The 25,960-nt window shown below is 48.7% G+C and overlaps 4 protein-coding genes across 10 annotated transcripts; 2 read left to right on the plus strand and 2 right to left on the minus strand.

The window, feature by feature from the left end:
* Positions 1-633: 633 nt before the first annotated feature.
* Positions 634-3,378, plus strand: fut11 (fucosyltransferase 11 (alpha (1,3) fucosyltransferase)). The gene is made up of 5 exons (XM_053879458.1): positions 634-776; positions 843-1,148; positions 1,221-1,601; positions 1,816-2,411; positions 2,553-3,378. The coding sequence occupies exons 2-5, from the start codon at positions 843-845 to the stop codon at positions 2,701-2,703; spliced, it is 1,434 nt and encodes a 477-aa protein (XP_053735433.1). The 5' UTR covers positions 634-776; the 3' UTR covers positions 2,704-3,378.
* Positions 2,865-20,831, minus strand: znf185 (zinc finger protein 185 with LIM domain). Of its 7 annotated transcripts, none has more exons than XM_053879456.1 (41): positions 20,631-20,831; positions 20,416-20,547; positions 19,459-20,050; positions 18,719-18,775; positions 17,989-18,106; positions 17,817-17,921; positions 17,713-17,739; positions 17,094-17,150; positions 16,968-17,018; positions 16,812-16,886; positions 16,663-16,743; positions 15,561-15,617; positions 15,396-15,500; positions 14,254-15,324; positions 12,825-12,938; positions 12,365-12,439; positions 12,170-12,235; positions 11,976-12,056; positions 11,691-11,753; positions 11,511-11,564; positions 11,320-11,376; positions 9,954-10,004; positions 9,814-9,861; positions 9,697-9,744; positions 9,475-9,540; positions 9,324-9,395; positions 9,200-9,247; positions 8,158-8,223; positions 8,022-8,093; positions 7,902-7,952; positions 7,646-7,714; positions 7,482-7,562; positions 7,345-7,398; positions 7,038-7,124; positions 6,655-6,702; positions 6,448-6,483; positions 4,913-4,960; positions 4,774-4,848; positions 4,636-4,701; positions 3,738-3,843; positions 2,867-3,607 (listed from the first exon to the last, which is right to left on the minus strand). In XM_053879456.1, the coding sequence occupies exons 4-41, from the start codon at positions 18,726-18,728 to the stop codon at positions 3,506-3,508; spliced, it is 3,561 nt and encodes a 1,186-aa protein (XP_053735431.1). In that variant the 5' UTR covers positions 18,729-18,775; positions 19,459-20,050; positions 20,416-20,547; positions 20,631-20,831; the 3' UTR covers positions 2,867-3,505. The 7 variants fall into 7 exon arrangements, with proteins under 7 accessions (XP_053735432.1, XP_053735431.1, XP_053735426.1 ...); XM_053879451.1 differs by having other exon boundaries at positions 2,868-3,607; positions 6,655-6,705; positions 19,459-19,836; XM_053879453.1 differs by having other exon boundaries at positions 2,868-3,607; positions 6,655-6,705; positions 19,459-19,839.
* Positions 20,832-21,007: 176 nt separating this feature from the next.
* Positions 21,008-23,797, minus strand: nsdhl (NAD(P) dependent steroid dehydrogenase-like). Its single transcript, XM_053879467.1, has 7 exons — positions 23,673-23,797; positions 23,452-23,613; positions 23,124-23,270; positions 22,931-23,059; positions 22,724-22,866; positions 22,539-22,641; positions 21,008-22,179 (listed from the first exon to the last, which is right to left on the minus strand). Exons 1-7 carry the CDS (start codon positions 23,691-23,693, stop codon positions 21,847-21,849), a joined length of 1,038 nt encoding a protein of 345 aa, XP_053735442.1. The 5' UTR covers positions 23,694-23,797; the 3' UTR covers positions 21,008-21,846.
* Positions 23,798-24,294: 497 nt separating this feature from the next.
* On the plus strand, positions 24,295-25,916 carry cetn2 (centrin, EF-hand protein, 2). Its single transcript, XM_053879886.1, has 5 exons — positions 24,295-24,515; positions 24,590-24,754; positions 24,821-24,949; positions 25,030-25,167; positions 25,405-25,916. The coding sequence occupies exons 1-5, from the start codon at positions 24,513-24,515 to the stop codon at positions 25,492-25,494; spliced, it is 525 nt and encodes a 174-aa protein (XP_053735861.1). The 5' UTR covers positions 24,295-24,512; the 3' UTR covers positions 25,495-25,916.
* Positions 25,917-25,960: the final 44 nt, after the last annotated feature.

Below are 25,960 nucleotides of genomic sequence, written 5' to 3' on the forward strand. Positions count from 1 at the left end.
GTCATTCATCTATTATATTCAAAAGTTTTATTTGGCATTATTTGATGCCACAACGCTGAATAGAATAAACAATGAATATCACTGACATGAAACATTTTGTTTATATAAACAAAAGAACTGCAAAAAAAAATCGTGCGTTGCCTTAAAGATAAAAGAAACAATAATGCATGTAAATTAAAAAAAAAACTGAAAATGAAAAAAAAATGAAATGAGATTGCACGGCTTTACATTATGGTGAATTTTCATTTGACAATGTTTGCTTAAGTCGCTGACATTATCTGAATAAAAAAGTATTTTTTTCTGTCTCGTAGAGTTTTGATGTTATTATTATATTATTATCATTATGATTATGCTTAGAAAGTATGGGGATGTTGCATCAAGGATGAAAACTTCCAAATGTGAAACAATCCTAAATAATGGCACAAAAATCCACAGCGACTTTTCATCATCTCCAATTTTCAGCACTATTGCCTGCAACAGGTCGCTGCCACCTTCATCCGGCGGAGGTCATTCACTGAGGAAGCGTGACTTTTATTCCAAATATCAAGCGGATCGTGTTATGAGCGCGTGCACTCGCGTTACTACCTCCTGCGGTCGGGTGGCGCTGTGGAGCCCTGTGTGACGTGGCGGAGTTTCTGAAGAAGACACGCCACATAGGAGACGGGAGGTTTGTTTACGTTACGTGCAGCTGCGCAGCTCGCTGGACTCGGTGCTTTAGATGCGGGTTTCTCGGTAGCTGTGCGCGTGGCCTGGATGTTCCCCGCGCAGTGACCAAGGTAAAGGTTGTGTGGCAACTCGGCTGCTCGGTTACGGAGTGTGATTCTCTCCTCTGTTCTGCTCAGATGAGGCGCTGCCTGGCTCCGGGGCTGCTGGCCGTCCTGGCCCGGGCCTGGCTCTCCCTCGCCTCCTTCCCTGACGGCCGCCTGGACGCGGCCGACCGAGGCGCTTTCCAGCCACAGAGCGCCTTGGCGGACATGGACTTCGCCTCCGTCGGCTCCTACCGAGGCCCGGGGAACAGCGACCAGCGCAGCAACAGAGAGCTGCCCATCCTGCTGTGGTGGAGCGGGGGATTGTTCCCACATTTCCCGGGTGACACGGAGCGAATCGACTGTGCCAAGTCCTCCTGTCTGGCCACCAGCAACCGCAAGGTGAGCCTGACTGTGTGCGATGGACGTGAGAGGGCGTGTGACTCGCTCACGCCCCCTGCTGTCTCTCCCCAGGTGCAGCGCTACAGGCGCACTGCCTCCATCATCTTCTATGGAACAGACTTCCGGGCCTATGAGGCGCCGCTGCCGCGTCTGCGTCACCAGACGTGGGCGCTGTTTCACGAAGAGTCTCCCATGAACAACTTTGTCCTGTCGCACGCGCCCGGCATCCGGCTGTTCAACTACACGGCCACCTTCCGCCGGGAGTCGGACTATCCACTGAGCCTGCAGTGGCTGCCGTCGCTCAGCTACCTGCTGCAGCCCGCCGCCCTGTCGCTGCAGCACAAGAACCAGCTGCGCAGGGAGGGTCTGGCGCCGGTGCTGTACCTGCAGTCGCACTGCGACGTCCCCTCCGACCGAGACCGATACGTCCGGGAGCTCATGAAGCACATCCAGGTACAGACACCATCAGCAGCGATGTTTTTACACACACACACACACACACACACACACACACACACACACACACACACACACACACACACACACACACACACACACACACACATTTATATTTGTATCCTTGAAATGACACTCCGACACTGCTGTGTTCTTCAGTGCCATCTGTAGTTTAGAAGAAGGAAAAAGGCTAACCCGGGTTCCTCTCCAGGTGGATTCTTATGGGAAGTGTTTGAACAACCGACCTCTCCCTGCTCACCTGGAGGACACGTCCACAGCCACGGGCGAGGAGCAGAGCTTCATGAGCTTTGTCGCGCGCTACAAGTTCCACCTGGCGCTGGAGAACGCTGTGTGTCCGGACTACATGACGGAGAAGCTGTGGCGCCCGCTGCACCAGGGCTGCGTGCCCGTGTATCGGGGCTCCCCGTCCGTGGCCGACTGGATGCCCAATGACCACTCCGTCATCGTCATCGACGACTTTGCATCGCCGAAAGCTCTGGCCGATTTCCTGACCTTCCTGGATCAGAACGATGTGGAATACTCCAGATATTTGGAGTTCAAAAACCCAGAGTTGGTCACCAACACGCGGCTGCTGGAGGCCCTGCACAGCCGCGAGTGGGGCGTCAACGACATGAGCAAACCCAACTACTTGAATGGATTCGAGTGTTTTGTTTGCGACCAGGAGAACGAACGACTGGCCAAGGAGCGGCGCCCTCCTCAGGCCAGGATGGCTAACAACGCTCACATGGGATGCCCTCTGCCCACGCCAGGCTTCGGAGACGTGCAGGACTTGCCATCAGATGACCCGTGAGTAGCTCCTTAGCCATGTGTGTGCGTGTATGCGCCGCCTCCTTCATGTGATTTTGTGGTTGTTTTAGACGAGTCAGAAGTGGCGGCTGAACTGAGCTCATCCGCTCCTCTCTGATCTGTCGCCGTATCTGCTCGCAGATGGCTCCACATTTGGCCGCAGGATTACTGGCAGAGCCTGGACCAAGCAGAGGGCCTGGATTCCCTGATAAGACACAACGAGTCGGACCCTTCGCTCCTGTGGAGACACATGCAGAAGATGGCGGTGGCCAGAGCCAGAAGGAAGCCGTGACGCAGGTCCTAGAGGATGGACAGCGCTGGCGATGAGGAGGCAGCGACCCAAGCAACAGACGGGAAGACGCTCAGGTTCAGTGTGGCGAACGATGAGAACAGAAGGACATCATTGAACGTCTAAATGAAATTCTTGTCAGAAGTAATGCTAAAACATTTTCACATGATTTGTCCTTTGTTGCAACAAGAGCAAAGTCCTGCAGATCATTGGAGCATGTTGAGTCAGAGCAACTGGATTGAGCCGAGGATTCTAATGCACTTTGCTGCGCGGTGCTAACATTATGCATGTGGTGCAGCGGAGCCCGGTCCTCTTCGCTGATCTGCCTCTCTAGCTGTGCGAGAGCAGCAGGACAGGAGCCACTTCCTTCCTGTGGCTCTGCACGGAGCTGATGATAATCGCTGAAGACAAATCTCTCTTGATGACTGATTGACACCAAACTAAATTGTGATCTGAATTTGAATTGTGTCTCTTGAAAAGCCAGAGACTCTCAGCACTGCGCCTTGGACCTGCTGCACAGATCCTAATGTTCTGTTCTAAACTGTGTGCAGTTTTTCAAGACTCTTTCTACAGAGTTTGTATGCTTTTATTTTGTCAAATCTGAAGAAGAGTTGTGTAAAAAGTCATTTTGTAACCAAAGTATTAAAAGCTTTTGCTGTCATCCCTCCTCCATGTGCTGAAGCGTCGAGAAAGAAAAGCTCTCTATTGTAACGTGAACATGAAGGGTCATGTCAGTATTGCAGTGCGGCGAGTCCCCCGAAACCACAGAAGGAGTTGAGAAGTGGGCCACTGGAGAAGGAGGGGGTCAGTCCAGAGCCTCAGAGTAGCAGCGCTCACAGTGAACCTTCCCTCCGTGCAGGAACATGCTGAAGAGCAGGTCTCCCATGGGCTTCCCACACACCGCACACTGGAGGAGAGAGCGAGATACCATCGTGAAGGATTGTGGGTGAAAGGTCACGGCGGCGGGTTGAGACACAGGAGGGAGGCGTAGATGGAACTGTGAAGTGAATCCACGGACGAGCCATGACGGCGGTTACCTGGAAGCAGGACGGATGGCAGTTGATGCCAAGGTGCTCGATGGTGATCTTGGCGTCGTTGCCCACCAGCTGCCCGCAGTACGTGCATGTGGAGGAGTGAGAGTTGCTGGCACAGAGAAGCTGAGCGTTAGTACGAACCGCAAAAGCAAAGCAGCATGAAAAGTGAATTGAGCTGCCACAGTCCTGAAAATATCCGCCCCTTCTCAGACCCCCAGACCAGCAGCAGCTTGGAAGGACCTGGATTCCGGTGGAGTTCGCTGGCTATACCAGGGTTTGCCAGTGTGTTGTCATTGGCTCTGCAGCTCGTGTTAGTTTCAACACTGTCACCACAGTTCAGCGTCGGATACAGTGTTCCTTCACACACAGCCACATCTGAATCAACGTTGGACACAGAATCCAATCATGATCAGAGTCCTCCAGAGGCCACCACAGCACAGCTCTGGCTCCTGTGGTGCGAGACAGGTGTGGCTCAGTGAGCCCTCCTCTGACACTCCAGCGTCCGAGACTACTTCTCGCAAGGTTTCTGAGAGAGGGAACGGTGGATTCCCTCTCACTGAGTGAAGCCATGTGTGTGTCTTGTGATGCTGGCTTTCAGTGATCCCAACGTGCTGAGTCAGCACAAACCAGGGGGAACAGTGTCTACGGAAACGTGCCTCTGAAGACGCCCAACAATGCAGTCAAGTTCTTAAAACCACATGTGCACACGCACACACAGTGTGAAGTCCGTCCACAGCGGACAGGACGCATGGCTTCGAAAGGTTTGGAGCGCTAGGTTCCACTTGAGATCAGAAGGTCAGGCTTCATCCTTCCAACCTTCAAACTCCCTCACACATCTGAAGCAGTCAGGCTGGTGACGGCCTGTTTTCAGCACCATGTCCACCTAACAAAGGGCAGTCACCTGGAGTAAGAGGCAGGGCTGCTGTACGAGTACGTCGCCGAGCTTGATGGCAGATAATCCGAGCCACTGTGGAGAAGGCACAGCAGTTAGTGGAGGAGATGGATGGTTGGAGCGGGACATCAGCGGAGGCGCTCGCACCTGTGGGCGGAGTCTCTGGCGTTGTGCGTTGAAAGCTCTGACGTGTTGACGTACTCCTTCACGTACACAAAGCCCCTGGAAGAGAGAGCCAAGCGTCTCGTCATTGTCGTTTCAGCCTTTCACCTGTGGAGCCACTCACTTCTTGTTCTCTGGCTCCGGCGTTTCCATCACGGTCCTGGTCTCAAGACTGGAGACGAGAGCAGCAGTGTCAGTCACACTTGTTAATGACGCAGCGTTTAACATTTCTGATGCACATCATACATCTGACATCTGCAGGGGGGAGGCTGGGTGGAGGAACTGGGGGCAAATGAAAGGGCAAAGGCAAAGCAGCTCTACGGTAACTGAGTCAGGTGGCGGCTGCTGGCCACATTAGAGGCTCCACACTTGGCCTCTTCCACCTTCCAACTGCTGGGAGAAAACTCGCAGAAGAAGAGCTGGCAAATTGCTTTTTAATATTTAAGATGGGTGATGGTTTATTTACAGCAGCCTCTATTATTCATGGCTCTCAGAAGAACAACAAATATAGTCCATTTCATTGCCCCTCCATAACCACATCAGCATGTCTACTGGATGACAAAGCTAGAAGTCAATTTTACTGTCATCTGAAAAACAATTCAAGCCTCAGTGTGCCAGACACAAGTGGCTCAAAAGCACCTGATGCAAGCCCAGCTGCAGGGTAATGCAGTAATGGAAGTACTGGTAATGCTAATAGTTGTGTCAATAATAATAATAATAGTCATGTTGGGAAAGTAGTGGTCATTGTACTATGGGTAATACCAGTGTCGAATAAGTAGCAATGGAAATAATAGTAATGTATGTATTAATAGGAGTAGAATAAATAGGAGTAATAGTTAGGAAAAAGTAGTACTAGTAGCATAAGCAGTAGTTGAGGTAACAGTAGTATTAAGTAGTAGCAGTAGTAGTAATGGCAGCACTAGTAATATTGTAGTATATGTAATAACAATGAATGCGCCAGTTAAAGTGGCAGAAGGATTATTTATGGCTGTGGGAACATTAGTAGTGTAATAGCATCCATGCTAGCAGTAGTTATAGCAGTAGCATAAATTGTAATAACAGCCATACAAGGAGTATATAATGGGAGTTATAATAGGAGTAGTAGCAGAAAAAAATAGTGATGTAATAGTAGTAGTTTTAGTATAAGTAGTATCGAAGTAGCAGGGATATTAGTTGTGGAAGTAGCGATAGTCGTCGTAGTAATGGCAATAATGTAATGGAAGTAATGGTTGTGGTAATAACAGTAGTAGTTATCTCTATAGCTCCACAAGGAGAGTTAGAAGTGGATGAAACAAATACAAAGGAGAAAAACAGGATCAATTAAAAATAAGGGAAATTACAACAAAGGATAATGAAGCAATGTGTTGTGTGATCAAGGTCTGGACAAGCAAAAGAGTGCCGCTCTCCGTTTGACAGCATGGGCTTCATAAACAAGCCCCGACAGCTCCTTCCCTGAAAAGAAACGGCTTTAACCCTGTGACAAATTCTAAATACATTTGCATACATTCAAACAGAACATGGTTTTATCAGCACAAAAACTCTGCTGTCTGCCTCCTCAGAAGTCATAAGGAGCAGCAGAGCAAACAGCAGAAAATAACACTCAGGAGAAAGTAGCGCTGGATTATGCTGCGTCTGACATTCACCAGATCATGAACTTACCGATCCATAGCCGGCTCTGCTGCACTCTGAGTCTCCCTGGACAGTAAAGAAAGCTGTGTTAGACTCTTACTGGAGGCCGCACCAGTCAATAAGCTCGCCACAATCCGGGGAACAAGAATCCTGCTCTTTTCTGAAGAGCACCACGCTGATCTTGCTGAGCTGCAGACTGGCTGTGCTGACCAGGAGTGTGCGGGTTACTAGACCAACCTGAAGGTGGTAATGGTGGAGACGCTCTCCGTCTGGGACCACTCTGGCCTACTGAACACACAAGAACAAAGCTGTTATAACACAAGAGAACCAGGCTGGCATTTCCTTCAGTTAACAGATGAGAGGGACCTGCAAAGACAAGAAAAAAAGACAGAAAGAAACAGCAAGAACAAGAGTAGAACAAAAACAAGAAGAGTAACAAAAACAGGAAGAAAAAAATGAAGTAAAAAAGAGAAACAAGAAACAGGAAAACAAGGGTGAATGTTATTTCAATCACCTTTAATACAACAGTAGAAGAAAAACAACCACAAAAAGAAGACAGAGAGAGAAGCCAGGAGAGGAAGCTGTCGTTCACGTTCTGGTCAGTGCGGAAGAAGTCGTACCTCTGGTCCTCTTCCTCATCATCGTGGGAAACAGTGTACACGGTGGGAGAAGTCCATCGGTCCCAGGGAGAATCAAACTCTTTGGACCTGACGAGAGTCCAGAATCATCAGCGAGGCAATGTAAACCAAAGGAAACATGCAATTGGATCTGTTGACAAGGTTTCCAGGGGAACTATGTCACAACTGTGTGTCTGACCCATTTTTATCAGCACCACTGCCCAATATCTTCTGCCTCAGTAGCACCATCCCACTTGAGTGGGAGGCGGAGTGTGCAGACATGCAGCTTAGAATCACAAATGCGACTTACTTTCTCTCAAACATGATCACGGTCTGCTGATCCTCTGCTTCTGGACTCTGGTGGCTGTGGGAGGGTCATACATTGAAAGGCTCTCAGCACCTAATGGCCATTGATGGCTGGGTGGAGCATGTGCTGCGTGTCGTCACCTGCGCTGCCAGTCGGCCGACTGACTCGGCTGATCCGGGCTGGTTTCCCACGAGCGAGCCCATGATCGGGTGCTTCTCAGTCTGAAGACAAGCAAAGGGGGAAAAACAAAGTGAGCCACAGAGATGTGTTTCATTGTTGTGACTTGACAAATCCACATCAGTACCTGGTGGCATCTGTGTCTATCGGGATGACATCATCGGCCAGTGACTCCAGCGCGCCGCTGCTCAATCTGCTGAACGCAAACCAATTTTGAACACAGAGGACTGTTGAAATCACACAGCATTGAGCTGCACAGAGAGAATCCAACAGTTGCTTGCATTAAAATGTACGTAACTCAGCTGGCAAAACCATTTCAACATTAGCAAAAGGATGTGAATCAGATGCAATTGAAAGATGTTGGACATGAAAGCTGGTCTCACTTGATCTCTGGAGTGGGGTTTGCCTCCTCCACAACAGTCTGAGACTGGGGGCTAAAAACACAGGGAAATCATTGTTATCACTGAATAGTGTGGCTAAGGAGGCGACTGAGGTGCGCTCACCTCTCCTCGGGGTCGGCCTGCTGACTCGGGCTGGTTTCCCACGAGCGCGTCCATGATCGGCTGGTGCTGATTCTAAACGGCAAACTGTGATTTGTATCTCGTTTCCATCTCATAACTTGCACATCCAGATCAGTACCTGGTGCTGTTGGTGTCAATGGGGACGACATCGTGGGCCAGTGACTGCAGCGCGTCGCTGCTCATTCTGCCAAACATGCACAGAGTGTAAGGATAGCACAATGACCCTACTAGACCCTGAGGTCGCACAGACCAAGAGCAGGTTCATTCACATTCATCATCCAAATGAGCCACTCAAGTAACGCTCAAATAAAAATGACAGAGAACACTGCGTTCATTATAACTGACTGGAGTCTGCCACTTGGACTCTGCTCACACTCAAGTAGCACCTATTAGCCACTAGAGACGTGACTAGGACTCAGGACAAAAGACTTGAGACTCCACTCAGAATCAGGGCACAATGTTCAGTTTTGTACATTGCTGATCTCCAGCCCATCTGACGATACTATTTACAAACATTTAGCACGGCCCCTGATGATGATGTCATCAACACACGTTGATTTGAGATATAACAGCAGTGGTCGGAGTCGGCTGGAAACTGGCTGCAAATCAAAGCTTTTTCCTATTATAGGACTTGAGACTTGACTCGGACTTGTGACCAAAGACTAGACTTGGACTCGTGACCAAAGACTAGACTTGGACTCGTGGCCAAAGACTAGAAACTAGACTTGGACTCGTGACCGAAGACTAGACTTGGCCTCCTGACCAAAGACTAGACTTGGACTCATGGCCAAAGACTAGAGACTAGACTTGGACTCGTGACCAAAGACTAGACTTGGACTCATGGCCAAAGACTAGAAACTAGACTTGGACTCGTGACCAAAGACTAGACTTGGACTCGTGGCCAACCACAAGAGACTAGACTCAGACTTGTGACCAAAGACTAGACTTGGACTCGTGGCATAAGACTTGGACTTGCAAAAAAGTGCGAGAGCATCTCTATTGATTGATAACAGAACAGTACAGAGCGTCTTTCCCCTGACAGCACTTTGATGGATGGGAAAACTTGAGTTCCAGGGTTTGGATGAGGCTTCAAGACGGAGGCACAAAAAGCTTCATCACTGAAGCATTTCCACCCGTGGTTGAACAAAGACTGGACTCACTTGATCTCTGCGGTGGGGCTTTTCTCCTCCGCGACAGTCGACTGGGGGCTGAAAGACAGAGAAATCCTTATTGTGGTGTATGTTCCCAACAGTGAAACAATGAAGGTGACTGAGGTGCGCTCACCTCTCCTCGGGGTCGGCCTGCTGACTCGGGCTGGTTTCCCATGAGCGCGTCCATGATCGGCTGCTGCTGATTCTAAATGGCAACGGCAGAACACAAAGTCAGCAGACTCGGCCTTGTTCCCACTTCCAAACTTCCAAACCCAAATCAGTACCTGGTGGTGTCAGTGTCTATCGGGATGATGTCATCAGCCAGTGACTCCAGCGTGTTGCTGCTCATTCTGACAAACATATCATGTAGTAACTGTCCAGCAGCCGTCAAAGAGGCCTCACTAACACATTGTACATTGAAAAACAAACTGTCGAAAATACACAGTTATGCACTTAAATCTCAGAGATGAAAACAAGATCCTCCAAACATGACAATATGTTCTCACTTGATCTCTGGACTGGGGCTTTTCTCCTCCTCAACAGCAGGTGCGGGGCTTAATGACATTAAAGATGATAAATAATAAAAACCATGATCGTGTCTCTTGCACTGAAGGAGGCGCTACCTATTGATGGAGATGTCAGCGAGGGGCTGCAGCAGGTCAGTGGAGCTGCTGAAGAGCAAAGGGGCTGATGATCAGACAGTGCTGCATTATGCATAGCAAGATGTGATGTGGCTGCCACAGCTCACCACCAATATGATTACCTGTTCTGGGACGTGGTCCCCATCGGATATGGATCAAACAGATCAGCCGAGCTGAAAAAAACAATTTCACACTGATTTCACTCTCAATTGTGTCAGCATGTGTCGGAGGAATTCTGATCACATTGGCTCATAATAGAAAGAATTAATGCAGTTGGAATGGAGAGGAACAAAGATGGACGTGGGAACTCAATCATAACAAGAATATGCAAAAAAACCACACACACTATCTTGCTTTCCAGGAGAAAATCAGCTCAGATTGAGGTTAACGTTTCAAGACGCACAGTCGCTAGCTAGAAAGAAAGTCGCCATCGGGCTGTTGTGCACCGGGTGGTGGTCACGCAGCGGGGTGACGGGATGAGGAGGAAGGAGGCATGGTTGAGTTGACCAAAGACTAGACTTGGACACATGGCCCAAGACTAGACTTGGACTCATGGGCAAAGACTAGAGACTAGACTCAGACTCGTGACCAAAGACTAGACTTGGACTCATGGCCAAAGACTTGTGACTAGGTCAAAACCAGGGGAACCAAGCACGAGACAAGGCCAAGACTCTGAGGGGGTGAGGCACACACACAGCCAAACACACGCTTACACCGCTATCTTTGTGGGGACAGTTCATTGACTGCCACACTTTCCCCAGCCTGGCTAACCATAACCAGGAGCAAAAGCTGCTTAAAGTCATTATAATGAACCAGTTGTTCTGAAGTTTTCACCCGAACAAAATTAGGCTTAAAGTGAGGACCTGCCAAAAATGTCCTCATTCTGTTGGCTCACCCCGGTTCTCACGAAAATAAAAGCACAAGTACACACACAAATAACTATCATAAGTCTAGCAGCTCTGGTCTTGACTGATCTTGATTTAAAATAAATAAAGTTCAAAACCTTGAAAACAAGGTCTTGTGTCCAGCCTTGAGACCAACAACTCTAAAATTAAGAAAAGAACTAGACAACAGGCCCATTAAAGTGTGGAAGCTGGCAACAGCCAAAAGATGTCGGAAATGTTGGAGGCTCTCTTGGAGAAGGTCAGCTCAATCAAGTGGTCAGTGCAGTAGTGGAATGGCGTGACGCTTGCATGTTCTGGGAGCATTCAAAAGCACAACACAAATCTATAGCATAATGTAGTCATATATACAACCTCTCAGCCTCTGCATGGAATAAGCAATACGCTGCTATTAGATCAGAGGAAGGCCAAAGAAGAGAGTTATGGAGGTGGTGAAGGAGGACATGAGGTTTGTAGGTTTGAGAGAAGAGGAAGCAGAGGACAGGGGGAGATCCGCACCCTTGAAGGGAGAAGCCCGAAGAGAAAAAAAGAACAAGATCAGCATCCACTTGACACTACAGACGAGGAACACATGTGAAATAAATACCTGGATTGAGTGACTGTGGTTGTAACTGTTGAGCCCCAGGGATCAAGGTCCTCCTCACTGAGATGAATATCATTGGAAGAAAGACAGAAGAGGGCAAGTTCAGGCGAGTGTGGTCTGCTCATCACTTATTTACCACTAAACAAGCCTGAAGAGGACGGGATTCCTCAGTGTAGCTGTGATGCTCCTCGTACCTTCTGTCAGTGGTGACCAGGGTCTCTGTGGTGACGCTGACGGTCTTGGTGGCACTGTCAGGCACATATATGCACATTTTGCAAGCAAATAAAGAAGGGGAAAAGTGAATGCATTTCTGAGCAGGGGCTGCTTTGCATCGACAGATAATTGTTTAAGAGCAGCCTGTCGTCTCAGTCTACCTTTGTGTTTCCAGTGCTGTCTCATCTGTCTGCTTCTCCTCCTCTGGCTGTGGCGCACTGAGGCTGCCGGAGACAAAACAAAGCAGCAATACTAATCAGTACAGAACATTCTCTTCCACTTCCACCGGTGCATATAAGACGTGACGCCGGGAATCAAAGTGTTTGCTTCAAGAATCAGGGGAGTGTTTGTATCCGACACCGAGTTAGGGAGGGAAGTCGGAAATCAGTGGAGCGACACCTCGAGGTTTTAGCAACTTCCACTGAAAGATGGAGGCAAACGTTCACCTTCTGGCCTCAGTGTTGATTGGAATAAGGTCATCTGCAAGCAAATCCAGGCCTCCACTGGTCTGTACGGTGCTGGAACCACTATGAAACCACACACAGTGTCAGTGAATCTTTAAACATGTTTGGGTTAGGCAAAGTCACTCCTCAGTCTCTAGCAGACTGGAGTGTTGGGGGAGCTTGGGGGTGCTACATACCTATCAAGGGCGCCAAGCAAATCCTGACTCCACCGCCCAGGACTGGGAGGGACAGGTTCAACTGGACTGTGGAGAAAGAAGAAGTTTATTTGAGAGTGAGCCGGTGAAATCCTGGAAGCGCGGCAACGCCCCCATGTGGCGCACTGGCAAAACTGCAACTGCTTCCATCAGACTATTTAGTAAAATGAAACGCACCCATCATCCAGAGCCAGGAGATCGTCTGTAATTGGATCGGAGTTGCTGAGAGCCGGAGTTGGATCCTGCTCAACACTGCAGGCAGAACACATACATCACTGGATCTGGTTTGGCTCACATCAACACATCTGCAGTGTCATGAATGTGTAAGTTGCAGAGATTTTTAAAGGGAAGGGAAATACTGCAATATATTTCTTTTTTTATTGTGAGTGCAAATATATATATATATAAGAATTTCTTGCTTGCCAGGAAGAAAAACTGTTTGCTTAATTTAGTGAATTTAATTTTAGTGAATTACTGAATTACTTGAAAAGACCGATGCTCATATCTGATATAATTATCATTCGGGCATTCGGGCTGTTCATCATTGATACCCATGTGGGATACCCCACTAGAGCACGACCAGCCTGGTGTTTTACGCTGATGCTACCTATTAAAGCTACCGCCGTTGTTTCCAGACCTGAGTTCCTCTGTTTTCACCAGGTTCCCTTGCTCCACTTCCACCTCTGGCTCAGCCCTTGTGTTGAAAGCAAGCAGGGTGTTGGACAAGTCGGTAAGCGTGTCAACTGTGGTGCTGTGAAAACAGATGGAGATCAAACATGTGACGTTCCAGGTCAGCCCTCAATCACGCGTGTGAAGAGTGAGGAGCGAGTGCAAACAAATGAAGAAATGACTGCCGGCAGATTTAAACCAGCCCAAATGTATTTTCACTATCGAAAAAAGAGAGCGCCCTCTTGATCCCCCGCGCTCCCAGTTCTCTTTTGTTGCTGACTGGTATACAGTCATGGTTTTTAATAACCAGGCATGGTGTACTCTTATTTAAAGTGGAATCACAGATGCAATTTGAACACACAATCTTCTTCACCATCCAGACTTCCTATGTGAACGAAAACACGCTGCAGCCGGTCACTTCTGACTGCACACGACCTTCAACATCAGTCCTCACGTTTTGTTTACACAGAATTACGATCCTCTCAGTGTTTATTTGCCCATCAAAATTGCTAAGTCAAGTCGAACTGAACTCCAGTACCTGGGGTCAGCCCCCTCTAGTAGCTCCATGTAGGGAATACAAAGAAGACATAGGTTCCAAAGCCAACGATGTAAGCTGAACTCTTCCAACTACTGGCTGACACTTGTGTTGTAATTCAACACAACTTTGGGACAGATAATGTGACTCTGAGAGCGACAGCAAGCATGTTACTACAGGAGCTCCGCCACCACACATGTAAGACGGTCGAACAGGTTTCACAGAAACGTCCTGGCTGCCAAACGGGGCGCTCTCAAGCATGAGTGGTAGGAGGCACCGGAGTTTATTCTGGGATTTGTTTTGCTTTAAATGATTCAGTAGCTGCAGCAACACAGGTTTTAGAGTGTTAAAATGGGCTGTAGCCCAGTAGAGCGCAGAGAGAAGGGAAAGCAAGAGCTTTAGCCAGTGAACCACAGGATCACCAGTGTGAAGCACCAGGCTCGGGGGCCAAATCAAGTCCTGCAAGTCACTTTATGTGGCCAGCTTGAGCTGTAAATATGTCTGGCAGTGCGGGGATTGTGCAGTTTGACAGGTTGCCTTGTAATAAGTGGAAATTCATGGGGGGAGTCAACAATCAAATGGGAAGCTTCCAATTAAGGGAAGAAATGCTGCAAAGGGAAGACAATATGAGGATTGATTGTTTAGTGGTAGCGTTAAGGTTTCCAGTCGAGGAGATGAATGTATTGATAAGCCACGAAACACAGAGATACTCTGTTTAGACTCCATCTTACAGGTGTTCCAGGTAGAATCTTTGATCTACAGAATTTTTATTTTATCATTTGCTCGGTTCAAAATTGTCGGCCCGTGGTACCTACATGGCACTGTGAAGGTTAAGGCAACAAGGTTAGTGTCATGGACTTGCCTTGGGTGTGAAGCAGGCTCTTGTTTTAGTAGAAGTTCTGGCTCTGGCTCTGGCTCTGACTCCGGGTCCTGCTGTGACTCTAGCTTAGGCTCTGACAATTGCAGAAGCTGTGCCACTGGTTCTGGCTCTGGAAGCAGTTTTGGTCCTGTCAGAGACTGAAGCAGAGGCGCTGGTTCTGGATTTGGTTCTGGTTCTGGCTCTGTCAGTGTCTGAAGCGGAGGCACTGGTTCAGGCTTTGGTTCTGGCTCTGTCGGTGCCTGAAGCGGAGGCACTGGTTCAGGCTTTGGTTCTGGTTCTGGCTCTGTCAGTGTCTGAAGCGGAGGCACTGGTTCGGGCTTTGGTTCTGGTTCTGGCTCTGTCAGTGTCTGAAGCGGAGGCACAGGTTCGGGCTTTGGTTTTGGTTTTGGTTCTGGCTCTGTCAGTGTCTGAAGCGGAGGCACAGGTTCGGGCTTTGGTTTTGGTTCTGGCTCTGTCAGTGTCTGAAGCGGAGGCACTGGTTCGGGCTTTGGTTTTGGTTCTGGCTCTGTCAGTGTCTGAAGCGGAGGCACTGGTTCGGGCTTTGGTTTTGGTTCTGGCTCTGTCAGTGTCTGAAGCGGAGGCACTGGTTCGGGCTTTGGTTCTGGTTCTGGTTCTGGCACTGTCAGTCTCCGAAGCGGAGGCACTGGTTCAGGCTTTGGTTCTGGTTCTGTAACTTGTTCTGATTCCGGCTCTAGTTTGCTTTCAAGGAGCTGCTCAAACTTAGCTATCCTGTCAGTCACCGACGTGACTGTGGGAAGTGTGTTGGCAGACTCTGGTGAAACTGGAGTGGGGGATGTCGGCTCTGCTGCAGGTGAAGCTGGAGCGAACTGAGCCACAAATGTTCCTGAAACATCAGCTTCATCTGGGAGGAGGGCTGGAGGAGGAGTAGCCACCTTGGTGCAGCCAGGCTTCATGCCCTCAAAGGGGTCTTTCTCTGGCAGTGATCCCACTGGTGCAGAGGCTTCAGGCTCCGAGACTTTTGCTGGGGTTTCCTCCGTCTTCACAGTAGCACTGACAGGAGCCTCGACGACCATCTGAACTCTTGGGTCCGGCCTGTCAACACAAGTAAAACAAAAATAAAGTTCATAAACTTTTCCTGTCACAGAATATATCGGTGCACTTGCAATTTCCGGGGTCTGGGCTGCGGTGCAGGGTGTGCTGGGGGAGAGAGAGGCAGGGTTTTGGCAGTAGGCGATGCAGCGGTCTCTCCTTCATCTCCAATCTCAACCCTACAAGACACAAGGAGTGTTTCAGCATGATTCTGACTGAAATATCTTAGGACAATTTACCTCTTGGCCACAAACGCAGTGCTGGTCGGAGATGGGACAGGCTGCTTCTCTTGAGTCCTGTGAATCATCAAAACTTAGTTGCCGGGACAACAAGGTGTTAAAGTTGATCATAATACTTCTGCAATTTCTGTCATTTAATGAAGACTGTTCTGGGTTTGTTTTTGGAAACAAAACCCCGAGAGGTGACAGCCAATAATGACCTAAAACTCAACGTGCCAAGAGCAATTACGATTAAAACCTTTTTGCTTGTAACTGGCGATTGAAAACGTCATCTTTTACCAGACTAGGACCCGCTACTTTCTTCTCCCAATGTGAACCCTGTGTGTTATACAGCGACTCAGCTAATATATGGATGTTAACAGGCTAAAGATGCTGCCTGGTCCCATCAAAGCCATGACATCACAGGCGTGTTATTGACCTTAAAGCTTCGCCACAGAGCGGAGAGCTTGGGACACATTTGGAGCAGTTTAATGTCAATAACAGATGTGAGGAGCTGATGATTCCAGTGTGTTTCATGAGTCCGTCTCCATGTTTTCCAAACTAGTTTACAAGTGATCCTCATGCATTTTGAAGCCTTTCTACAGTGCAGACAGCACCACTGCACCCGCGGCTCAGAGAGCGCTGCGGCTCATGGATGAACATCTGTTTTCCTTCTTCAGTTTAGTGGGCGGGGCTAATATTCTGACACGCTATATGCAGAATATCAATGTTTTCTAATTAATGAATCGGCGATTAATGACATGACAAGTGAAGTCTTTGCTGCATAAACATCACAGAACATTCTCTGTGTTTCAAAAGGGAAGTTAAACTTTCCATCTCACAGATGTGTATGACATCACATTGTACGATGTGGTGGACCTGGAAATGGAGTGCTAAAAACTGCTCTCTATATTTTAACACTTCCAAAATGATGCACAACATGATTCTGATTATTTCGACTTAAAGCCAACAATCATCTCTACACTTTGCTTACTGCATTCCTCCATGAATAGCAACAATTCTAGCCATGAGTGTGATTTATTTCTCTGAACACTTTGACCAGATGTCAGTTGGTGTATACAGGCAGCAAAAGAAGCAATGCCGTGACACGAGCGGTGCATACTCAAATTTCTTGGCGGCAGACAGCACGTAGGAGCGTTGCCTGACCGAGGATTTCTTCAAGACGCCGCTGGCTGCTTCCGTTCTGCAGAAATGAACCATGAATGTCTGGAGCTTCACCTCTGATGGCATTCAGTGGGGAGGAAATCTTACCGTTTGTCCTTCTCCTCACTGCTCAGCTTGAACTCCGCACTGGCCTCTGAAGTGGGTCTCACTGTGTGGGGGGCTCTGAGGAGGCACACACATTCAAACACAGCATCAAGAGATGATCTCACACACACAACGCTTGGATCAGATCCGGCTGCTCACATCAGCTTGTAGCTCTCAGATGGCTTTTTGCTGAAGGGTGTAGATGTAGTGCTGCAGTACAGAGGAAAAGACAGTCATTTGGAAGGTCACTCGAGAGTCACATGTTCATGTAGCGCCGACTCCCACCTGACACCGTTGGTAGCTGTTGGCGTCACAGGCTTCTCCATCTTTGTGAAAACACCGCTGGAAGCAAAACAATGGAGAAGATGTCAACTATGGGAAGAGCTAATGGTTCACAAGGATGTTTGTTTATTTAAATCTCCTCTGATACTAATGGTACTGTTTTGCATTAGATATTGCTATTGATGTGTATTTATCACCGATTATAGTTATGATTAGATTATGTATTGATTATCTGATGCATAAATCTATAGGAGACATTTTGCTGTGATTAAAGTTTTTTAACAAAGACTTTTCACGTTTCTTTTATCTCCATCTTGAACTTATCATGGAATGGATCCACATCATGCAGTGTCAGTCTAAAATAGGCACTTAAACAAAGTGTTCCATAAATATATGTTGCATTTTCCCAACCTAAAATAAAAAAAATCCTTTTGTTACTTAAATAGAAAGCGGGAGCAAAAAGGAAGCGCATGAAGTGACGGCGCTGCCAACGTGTTGACATAACACGCTGCAGCAGAGATAAAGGCTGTCGACCTGTGTCAGCAGCCACCATTCCAATTCCGCCAAATGGATCATTCCCAATGCTGCATTTGTTCATGTGAGTGTTGCAATGGAAGCTCACCGGATCAGATATCCTGATGTCGCAGGCCTGAGATTGAAGAAAGGCAAACATAGTGTCATGCAAGTGTGTTTGTTACATCACCGTGCGACGCATAAGAGCTTTACTTCTCCTGCTCGGTGGTGGGCTGCGGTGCCGTGGTGGGAGTGGGTGACACGGGACTGGCTTCCAGCTCTTCTCCATTCATGCGCCGTGCTCTCACCTCTGCCAGCCTAAACAAGGAGATGTATGAGACAGAAGATAGAAGCAACCAAACCAGTGGTGGGGTGGTGCCCGCACCAGGGCCTCTCCTCCTCAGCCTTGTTATCCTCAGCTCCAGGACGCTGTTGGAGCCAGCTCAGGTCTCCCTTCAGCTTGGTCCGCACTTTAGTGGTCAGGAAAACTGAGGCCTTGTCCCCTATTGGAAAACAAAAGTGTACTGAACATCTTAAATACGTGGCATCTCAAACATGCAGCCACAGAAGTGAAGCTCAGTCTTGGCTGGCTCATTAATAACCTGTGTCAAACTCCAGGGCCGGGAACGAATCTGACCGGGAAAGTCATTTTATATGGCCTACAAATTCTATCTGAAGATAGTGGGCTGTCGTACCAAGTCCAACTCTCCGGTAATGCAGGTCAGTAATATTACCCGAGGAGTTCAAGCTTTTCCCGCTCGTCATATGGCAGGGATGGGTTGGGGTTGACGGAGAGACGCTGCGTGCTTGTGCCCGCTTTATCAGATATGGTGGCTAGCAATCACATTCTTTGTATTTTGACTGTTAACCACGAGGGACACTGAGTGATGACTGTGAGTTCAAGGGAATCACTCAACCTTGTGACTCAGACTCTTTCTCAAATGCATCTGAGTACAGAGAGTTCAAACTACACCTAAGCTTTCACAGTGAATACAAATCAGAACAAAGAGCAGCTTAGGAATCACATTCATCCGTCTGGCACGGTGACACACCCACGAATCTACTCCATCTGTCAAGTCACTCCACATTCAGATACAGTCAGTCAGAAGACTCACCGCTGGCCATGGTACGGTTGAAGGTTTCCACTTCCCTTTTGTGATCAAACACCACACCTGAAAAGAAAGAAAAAATCATTTGTATCAAGGTAAGAGTGACAGCAAGGAGGAAGGTGCTCTGTCAAACATTCCTCAGCTTCATCTGCCAGGTATGTGGCTCACCCTGTTCTGCCACTTTCCAAAAAATACCACTGTAGCCTAAAGCCAATGCCAAATACGTGACAACAGGCAGCGTCGGACGTCTCACCAACGGAGAGGAACGTGGCGCCTGATCGCCCACAGATCCCATTTATTCAAGCCATTTTACACCAGCTGGAAATGAAATATTCGGTTGAAACCCTGACACGTGTTCTTTGTTTGAAATAAGACACTGCTGATGCAAAATTCAAGCCTGCTGCCAAGTTTGGAATGCAAATGGACTAGTGCGAGTCCTGCGGCTGGCTCCGTCTAAGTGGCTCGGCCCAGGCGTCGCTCCAGAAAACACTTAACAGAGCATATTTGCCCTGGGTTTAAGGCCTCAGATCTCACAGGGTCAATGATGAATGAGCAGCGTTCCCAGCCTGGAACTGGACGCCCAGCCTCAGAGGAAACACCCACCAAACCACAGGACAAATATTGACAGTCAGTGATGCCTAGAATTTATACAATTACAAATATATATTTGTGTATAATATAACCATACAAATGTAGGCTCTTACAGACGGTCAAACACTTTATTCTAACAGTGTGTTGTCACATACCTGTGTCGGCGGCCTAATATCCAAGGGAGCGTCCTGCAGCGGACAGACAGCTGGAGAATTGTTCTGGAAAGTGTAGCGAGCGAGAGAGAGAGAGAGGGAGGGAGAGAGCAAGAGAGAGAGAGGGAGTGTGTTTCTCTCCGGCAGGTGTCCCTGAGCTAGTGAGCAGGTACGGGCGTGAGCAATAACAAGACCAGCCAGTCAAGGAGGGTGGAGCTGAGCCAGTCTGTCCATCTCACTGCTTGAAAGTGATTTCAGTGCCATGTGTCCCGGGAGGGGAGCCCAGTCAGAAACTGCACTCAAGAGTGTGGCTCAGGATGATTTGGCAGTGGTGTCCAAATCTCAACAGGCCGACGAAAGACGTGTGTTTGAGGAGACACCCTGCTGGAACACAGATCAGAGCATGAGAAGCAGACGGGACCTTAAATGTTGACATTGTGAAGCGGCATTGATTTTTACACAGACAGAGAGTGAGGGTGGGGGTGGAAATAAACGGGGCAACTCTAGAAACCCTTTCACACTGAAACCAGCCTGACAGCTTCCTCCAGGTTTTGGGCTCCTGCTGTGAATCACTGGGCTGCAGCTGCTGCTGGCACTGCATTACAGAGAGAATGTCAGGTATCTGAGCTTCACCCCCACCTTAATGTCACCACACCAAGATTTGGAATGGGAACTATGTTTCCTTGAAAAAAAAAAATCGACTCTGTGAACGGCACAACTTTTCTGCCAGAGCTTGTGGCAGACTGACACACTTAAAACACCCACTGACTTTCATAACATTTTACGGCCATGTTTAATGTACAGGACAAGGAAGCAACAATCTTAAATATAAATCAATATAATCCATTTATGCAACACCAGCAATGAACTAACTAACTACTGCCCTTCTCTCTAAGCTTATCAGCATCTTTTACTGGGAGCGTGAAGCATCCATGGGTCATAAAGAAGAGATGTACATACCAGTATCCTGAACACCTGCAACTTCTCCGAAGCTTCAGGAGGTTAGCTTGGACCGGCTAAATGCTAACAGCAACTCCAGTCATTATTTAGGAACTACAACCTGGACTTGACCTGCTTATAACCTGCGTCAACCTGTTGGTTTGTAATTAGAATAATTCAGTATATAAGATAAAAACAAACGTACTTTCAGGGCGGTTGGAAAACGTTTCACTTACAAGTGATTCGATTTTAGCTTCCACACTTTTCGTCATTGTTTTCAAAGGGCCGACCAGCTGTTGTAAAATTCAGATATTTTGACTCGATAAAATGCAATAACATGAAATGATTCAACTTCTGTGCGACCATACTGACACAAAACAAGCGAATTTACCAACGCTTGGACGGTATTCGCGTTCATTGCTAGTTGCTGGCGTCACGTCGCTTTTGTGTGCGCTCCTGCCATCTGCTGTCCATTTCAGCGTATTGCACGTGCAACACTGACACGGATTTAGAGGAAACACGTTGAGGACAAAAACAAAGTGAAGTTGAGCTCATTTATCTCATCTTGAACAAGATGCCGATCGATTATAATGAAAAAATATTTATTCATATTCCTTGTTTCCAGGTGAAGTGAAAACTTTCATGACATTCTTTAAAGATTCTTCTTGAGTAAGTCATGAATAATCATTTCATTTTCATGTTGGCTGCAACAATACACATGTTCGTAGATTGTGGTTACAATGGCAGACTGCATGATCAGCATTTATACACACAACCAGTTCAGGGGTGCCACACCCCACCTCTCGCCCCAAATGGCTGGGATCAGCCCCAAACGGCTGGGATCAGCCCCAAACCCTGCAAACCCACCAAGGAAGGTTAGTGCCACAACAATAGCACAGTTTGACACACCTTGTGATCACATGATACAAATGTTCTTCAAAAATTCTGAAGCTTCGGATCAGAATAAAACAGACTATTTCATATGAAACAACTAAAAGAATAGAGTTTATTCCCAAAACAAATATTGATGTGGACAATATCCAATCACAAGTTTCATCGCAACAGCTGCAGGTCAAACAGAACTGGAACTTGTCCCGGGCCCCATTAGGTCTTCATCTGGATCTGGGGAGCTTCCTCATAGCGAGGCCAAATCGAATTCTGAACTTCAGAGTATGTCCAGTGGGACGGGGGCGTCGCTCGGGCCAGGGTGCCCATGCATCACAGAGGGAAGAAGGTCAGGACAGCGGGCCCGGGGCAGAGAATGTTTCGTCCAGCAATGTCCGGATGCTTCCAGTGATTCAGGAGCCTTTTGTCACCTTCCGTCCTCGTTTAAGGGGATAAAGAACTCTAAGCTTGATATGAGGTAAAAGAGAGGTTTACATGGCGAATTTTAAGACACTGAGGATGACACCATCATTGCGGTGTCCACATCCGAGCAGGAATACACGGAGCTCAGGCGCCGCGTCGGAGGTGAGGGTAGCTCTGCAGGGTGCGGGCGAGGCCCTCCTTCAGACTCACCACTGGCTTGTAGCCTAGGTCTTTCTTGGCACGCTCACAGCTGTAGTAGTGGTGAGTGCCAGCCAGGGCCACTCTCATGGGCGTGAAGGTGGGCTTGAAGGCCAGCAGGGGGCGCAGGAGGAGGGCCAGCAGCCATAGCAGCAGAGCCAGCCCATACACAAGGCTGTAGGGGAGGCGCAGGCTCGGAGCTGCGTAGCCCAAACCCACCAGCACCTGAGACATGAAGTCCCAAAACCGGACAGGCTCGTCGTTGGTGATGTGGTACGGCTGGAAGAGACCATGCAATTTAACTCCTGTAAACCAGCGACAGCAGCACACTGTCACACTTTGACCTCTCATCAGCTTTTCTCTTCAGTTATGGATTGGACTTTCTGGTCAAACCAGAGAGAAGAAAATAGTTCCACGCCACAGTCAAGTCAGTGTTTTCAAGTTCAGTGCAGGATTGCATCAACATGGCTACCATACGATCTCATCAGTCCAGAAACAAAGTCATCTCAAGTGGTAAAAACGCATCGTACCCCAAGGCCTACACTTTAACCTGATCACTGATACACACTCTTTTGCCACAACATCAGAGGAAAGGTCTTCTGTAGCGGCCAATGACTGACGGCATCGAGAGGACTTACTTGTCCGCAGATGGGAGAGTCTGCTCTCAAGCTCTCAGCAGCCAGGATGTGTCCATGAACAACATTGTCCACGTACGTGAAGTCCACCAGGTTGGAGCCGTCGCTGGAGTAACACATGGAAGAGGCATTGAAGGCGCATGTCAACGTTCGGAGGGGCGTAAACAGGAGGGACAAACTGGACCAACCCGATGATGAACTTCATCTTGCCCCTCCTGGCCGCGTCCACCAGAATGGGCACTAACTGGGGGTCTCGAGGGCCGAAGATGCCATGAGGTCGGATGGCAACGGTGAGGAAGCCCTTCCGCTGATCACAGGCCTTCAGAACCAACTGAAGAAGGACAGCTACATGACGCGAACCCATGGAGCAGGTGGCCACGGTCCCTCACGCTCACCTTCTCCTGCTGGATCTTGGTCTGTGTGTAATAATCGATGGGCTTCTGAGCGTAGGGCAGATCTTCCACCCCATTCTTCACGTCCGTGCCTTCAAACACCACGCTGGCGCTGCTGGTCAGCACGAGTTTCTGAGACGATGAGGCAACGATGAGACACCGTGATGAGACGTCTCAGACCGAGCCCGCTACTGACCTGGACCCCAGCTGCCTGGCAGGCCTGAATCACGGTGCTGGTGCCCTGAATGTTGACCCGCTCAAACAGCTCTCTGTCCTCGCTGGCAGGAGCTGGAGACGCGCAGTGGAAGACCAGCGTCACGTCCTCCAGGGCAGCCAGCAGAGCCTGGAACACAAGGCGGCACGACCCACCAGGACCACTGAGGGTTTCACATCCGAAATAACAAGAATCGAGAGGGTGAAACTGGTCTCGGCTTTGACCATCAGGTCAAGTCCTCGCACCAGGCTTTGATGGTGGACAGCGATGGTGGCGAGTGAAGATCTTGGGCATCAGATGAGGTCCTCACCTGCTTGTCGCAAAGATCTCCCTGATGGAAAGTGACCCCGGGAAGCTCGTAGCTCTGGCGGAGGTCAAACACGGAGACTGTGTAGCCGCGAGCCAGCAGCTTTTCCACCAGGTGTCTGCCCAAAAACCCGGAGCCTCCGATCACCGCACAGCGCCTGTTGCTCTGCGCCAACACAACTATTGTCGAACAGTGTCGTGAGCGAGGGCAGGAAAGCAACTCACCGGTCGAACACGCGTGGCCATGGTGCGTCCGCTGGTTGCGCGGCGTCAAACAAACTGACACGATGTGTGGAGTTTTACCTGGAGCTGAACTTGACTTGCGCCTGCTCAATCAGCTGAGCATCGGGGCTTCCTGATTGGCTCGCATCCATGCGGCGACATCAATGAGTGACCAATCACAGAAGAGTGACGTCAAAGAACGCCACCATGCAAGCCAATCAGAGACTCGCGTCTCAGCCATCCAATGAGTAGGACCGGAAGAGAAAGGGACTCCAGTCTTACGTAAAGAAATACACGACTAACGTGCGAGAAAATAATGTTCCTTCTGGAAATGTGTTGACTTAATATGCCTCTGTCATTTTTATAAGATTAAACGCAGCGTATTTTATTTGGATAACGCGTGCTGTCCTCGCTGAGCTTTATAACGTTCAAAGGTAGAAATATTTCATCCCAGCAATAATACGAGGCTGAACTGAATAACACTTTATGTGCAATTTAGTAGTTTTTATTTCGGCTGTAGTTAGAGGGGTTTACGCTAGGCCGACCAATAGTGATGAGCAACTGGTGCGCTTGATTTGTTCACCGTTTAGTCTCATGAACACTTCCACTGCGCATGCTTCCGGGAGGCGTGCGCCACTGGGCTGACAGGGAGACAAAACAAACGCACGGGCTACATGGCAGGCGCAGCGCCACTGAAAACACCAGTCCTGCTCCATCCGTCGCGTCTCTGATGTGGTTAGTTCCAAGAAACTGTTCGGCATAACACAATTGGGGAAAGCAATCCTTCCGTAGATGCTCAGCAGGCCGCAGCGACCCAGCGTTCCTCTGAGACCCTGAGCACTGATGGTGAGTGGCGGACGCGCTGCTCTGAGCGCGCATCATCCAAGGTGGCGTCACTTTCTCATCCGTGTCTCCATCAGGCCACCACTGCCAAGAGACCCTCCCTTCAGGGCCCGGTGCCTCCTCCGCGCAAGAAAACCAGCCCCAAACCCGAGCTGACCGAGGAGCAGAAGCAGGAGATCCGGGAGGCCTTCGAGCTGTTCGACACGGATGGATCCGGATTCATTGAGGTGAAGGAGCTCAAGGTAAATCCACTCGCACCGTTCACTCACTGAAAGCATCCGCAGTCGCCTTAACCTCGGGTGTTTTAGGTGGCAATGAGAGCGCTGGGATTCGAACCGAAAAAGGAGGAGATAAAGAAGATGATCGGAGAGGTGGACAAGGATGGAACAGGGAAGATCTCCTTTGCAGACTTCCTCGCTGTCATGACACAGAAAATGGTAATTGGATGTGTCATGCGCCTTTGTTTATCAGTCGGGGTAAAGCTCTTCAGTTGGGTAAAAATGCTGGCCATTCACAGGCCGAGAAGGATTCGAAGGAGGAGATCCTAAAAGCCTTCCGGCTGTTTGACGATGACGAGACAGGACGCATCTCCTTCAAGAACTTGAAACGCGTGGCCAAAGAACTGGGAGAGAACCTCACGGACGAAGAGCTGCAGGTATGAGACCCACCTGTTGGATGGTTGGAGGTTTGCACCGGTGGCAGCGTGAAACTGAGGCGAAGGGAGGATGGAATGCGGCCCTGCTCCAGCAGGTGCTTACATGCTCGCTCTTCAGTCCTAACCTCTCCACCACGGTTCACCCTGATGGGTGAAGAGTCATGCAATATGTGGAAGAGGAATGGATGAATACAAGGAGCGGCTGTAATGCAAGTGTTTTTGTGTGTTTTCCTGAAGGAAATGATTGATGAGGCTGACAGAGACGGCGACGGAGAAGTGAACCAGCAGGAGTTCCTGAGGATCATGAAGAAAACCTGCCTGTACTGATGGTCCGACCCGATACATCCGCCTGTGGATCCCATGCTGCTCAACTGTGTCTCATCGTCTTGCTTCACATTCAAATTCTAAGTGTGCTTCTGTTTTTAAAAGGGTCCTGTTCATAATGCTGCAGATCTGAGGAAACTACGTTTTCTGTATTTTCCCCCGCACAGTTTTTTCCAGGCGAGAAGTTGTTCAAAGATTTGTGCCTGTGAGTCCTGAGGGAGTCGCGGTCTCTTTCACTTTCAGGGAAGCAGTTTGACCTCTGCACACCCACACCTTCTGTCATTTACAGTTGTAGCACCTGTGTGTATGTGTGTTTTCTGGAGAGCTGAGTAACATGGTGCATAGTGAGAAAATATATCGAGTGTTTACGGTGTCTGTATATATATATTGATGTCAAATGTTCTATTCAGAAATAAAGATTTGCAAATTTACTGCCTGGAGAAAATTCCAACACATTATCCAAAGGTTC

This window comes from Synchiropus splendidus, chromosome 11 (assembly GCF_027744825.2).
Source record: "Synchiropus splendidus isolate RoL2022-P1 chromosome 11, RoL_Sspl_1.0, whole genome shotgun sequence".
NCBI classification, from domain to species: Eukaryota; Metazoa; Chordata; class Actinopteri; order Syngnathiformes; family Callionymidae; genus Synchiropus; species Synchiropus splendidus.

Coding starts and splice junctions, on each gene's coding strand:
- fut11 (XM_053879458.1), top strand. CDS start 843: ATGAGGCGCTGCCTGGCTCCGGGGCTGCTGGCCGTCCTGGCCCGGGCC. Junction 1,602..1,815: donor AGCTCATGAAGCACATCCAG/GTACAGACACCA, acceptor GTTCCTCTCCAG/GTGGATTCTTATGGGAAGTG. Junction 2,412..2,552: donor GACTTGCCATCAGATGACCC/GTGAGTAGCTCC, acceptor ATCTGCTCGCAG/ATGGCTCCACATTTGGCCGC.
- znf185 (XM_053879451.1), bottom strand. Junction 17,740..17,816: donor CCCACCACCGAGCAGGAGAA/GTAAAGCTCTTA, acceptor CTTCAATCTCAG/GCCTGCGACATCAGGATATC. Junction 11,377..11,510: donor CTGGTCACCACTGACAGAAG/GTACGAGGAGCA, acceptor TATTCATCTCAG/TGAGGAGGACCTTGATCCCT.
- nsdhl (XM_053879467.1), bottom strand. CDS start 23,693: ATGGCCACGCGTGTTCGACCG. Junction 22,642..22,723: donor AAGATGAAGTTCATCATCGG/GTTGGTCCAGTT, acceptor GTGTTACTCCAG/CGACGGCTCCAACCTGGTGG. Junction 22,180..22,538: donor ACTCTCCCATCTGCGGACAA/GTAAGTCCTCTC, acceptor GGTCTCTTCCAG/CCGTACCACATCACCAACGA.
- cetn2 (XM_053879886.1), top strand. Junction 24,755..24,820: donor TTGAGGTGAAGGAGCTCAAG/GTAAATCCACTC, acceptor CGGGTGTTTTAG/GTGGCAATGAGAGCGCTGGG. Junction 25,168..25,404: donor TCACGGACGAAGAGCTGCAG/GTATGAGACCCA, acceptor GTTTTCCTGAAG/GAAATGATTGATGAGGCTGA.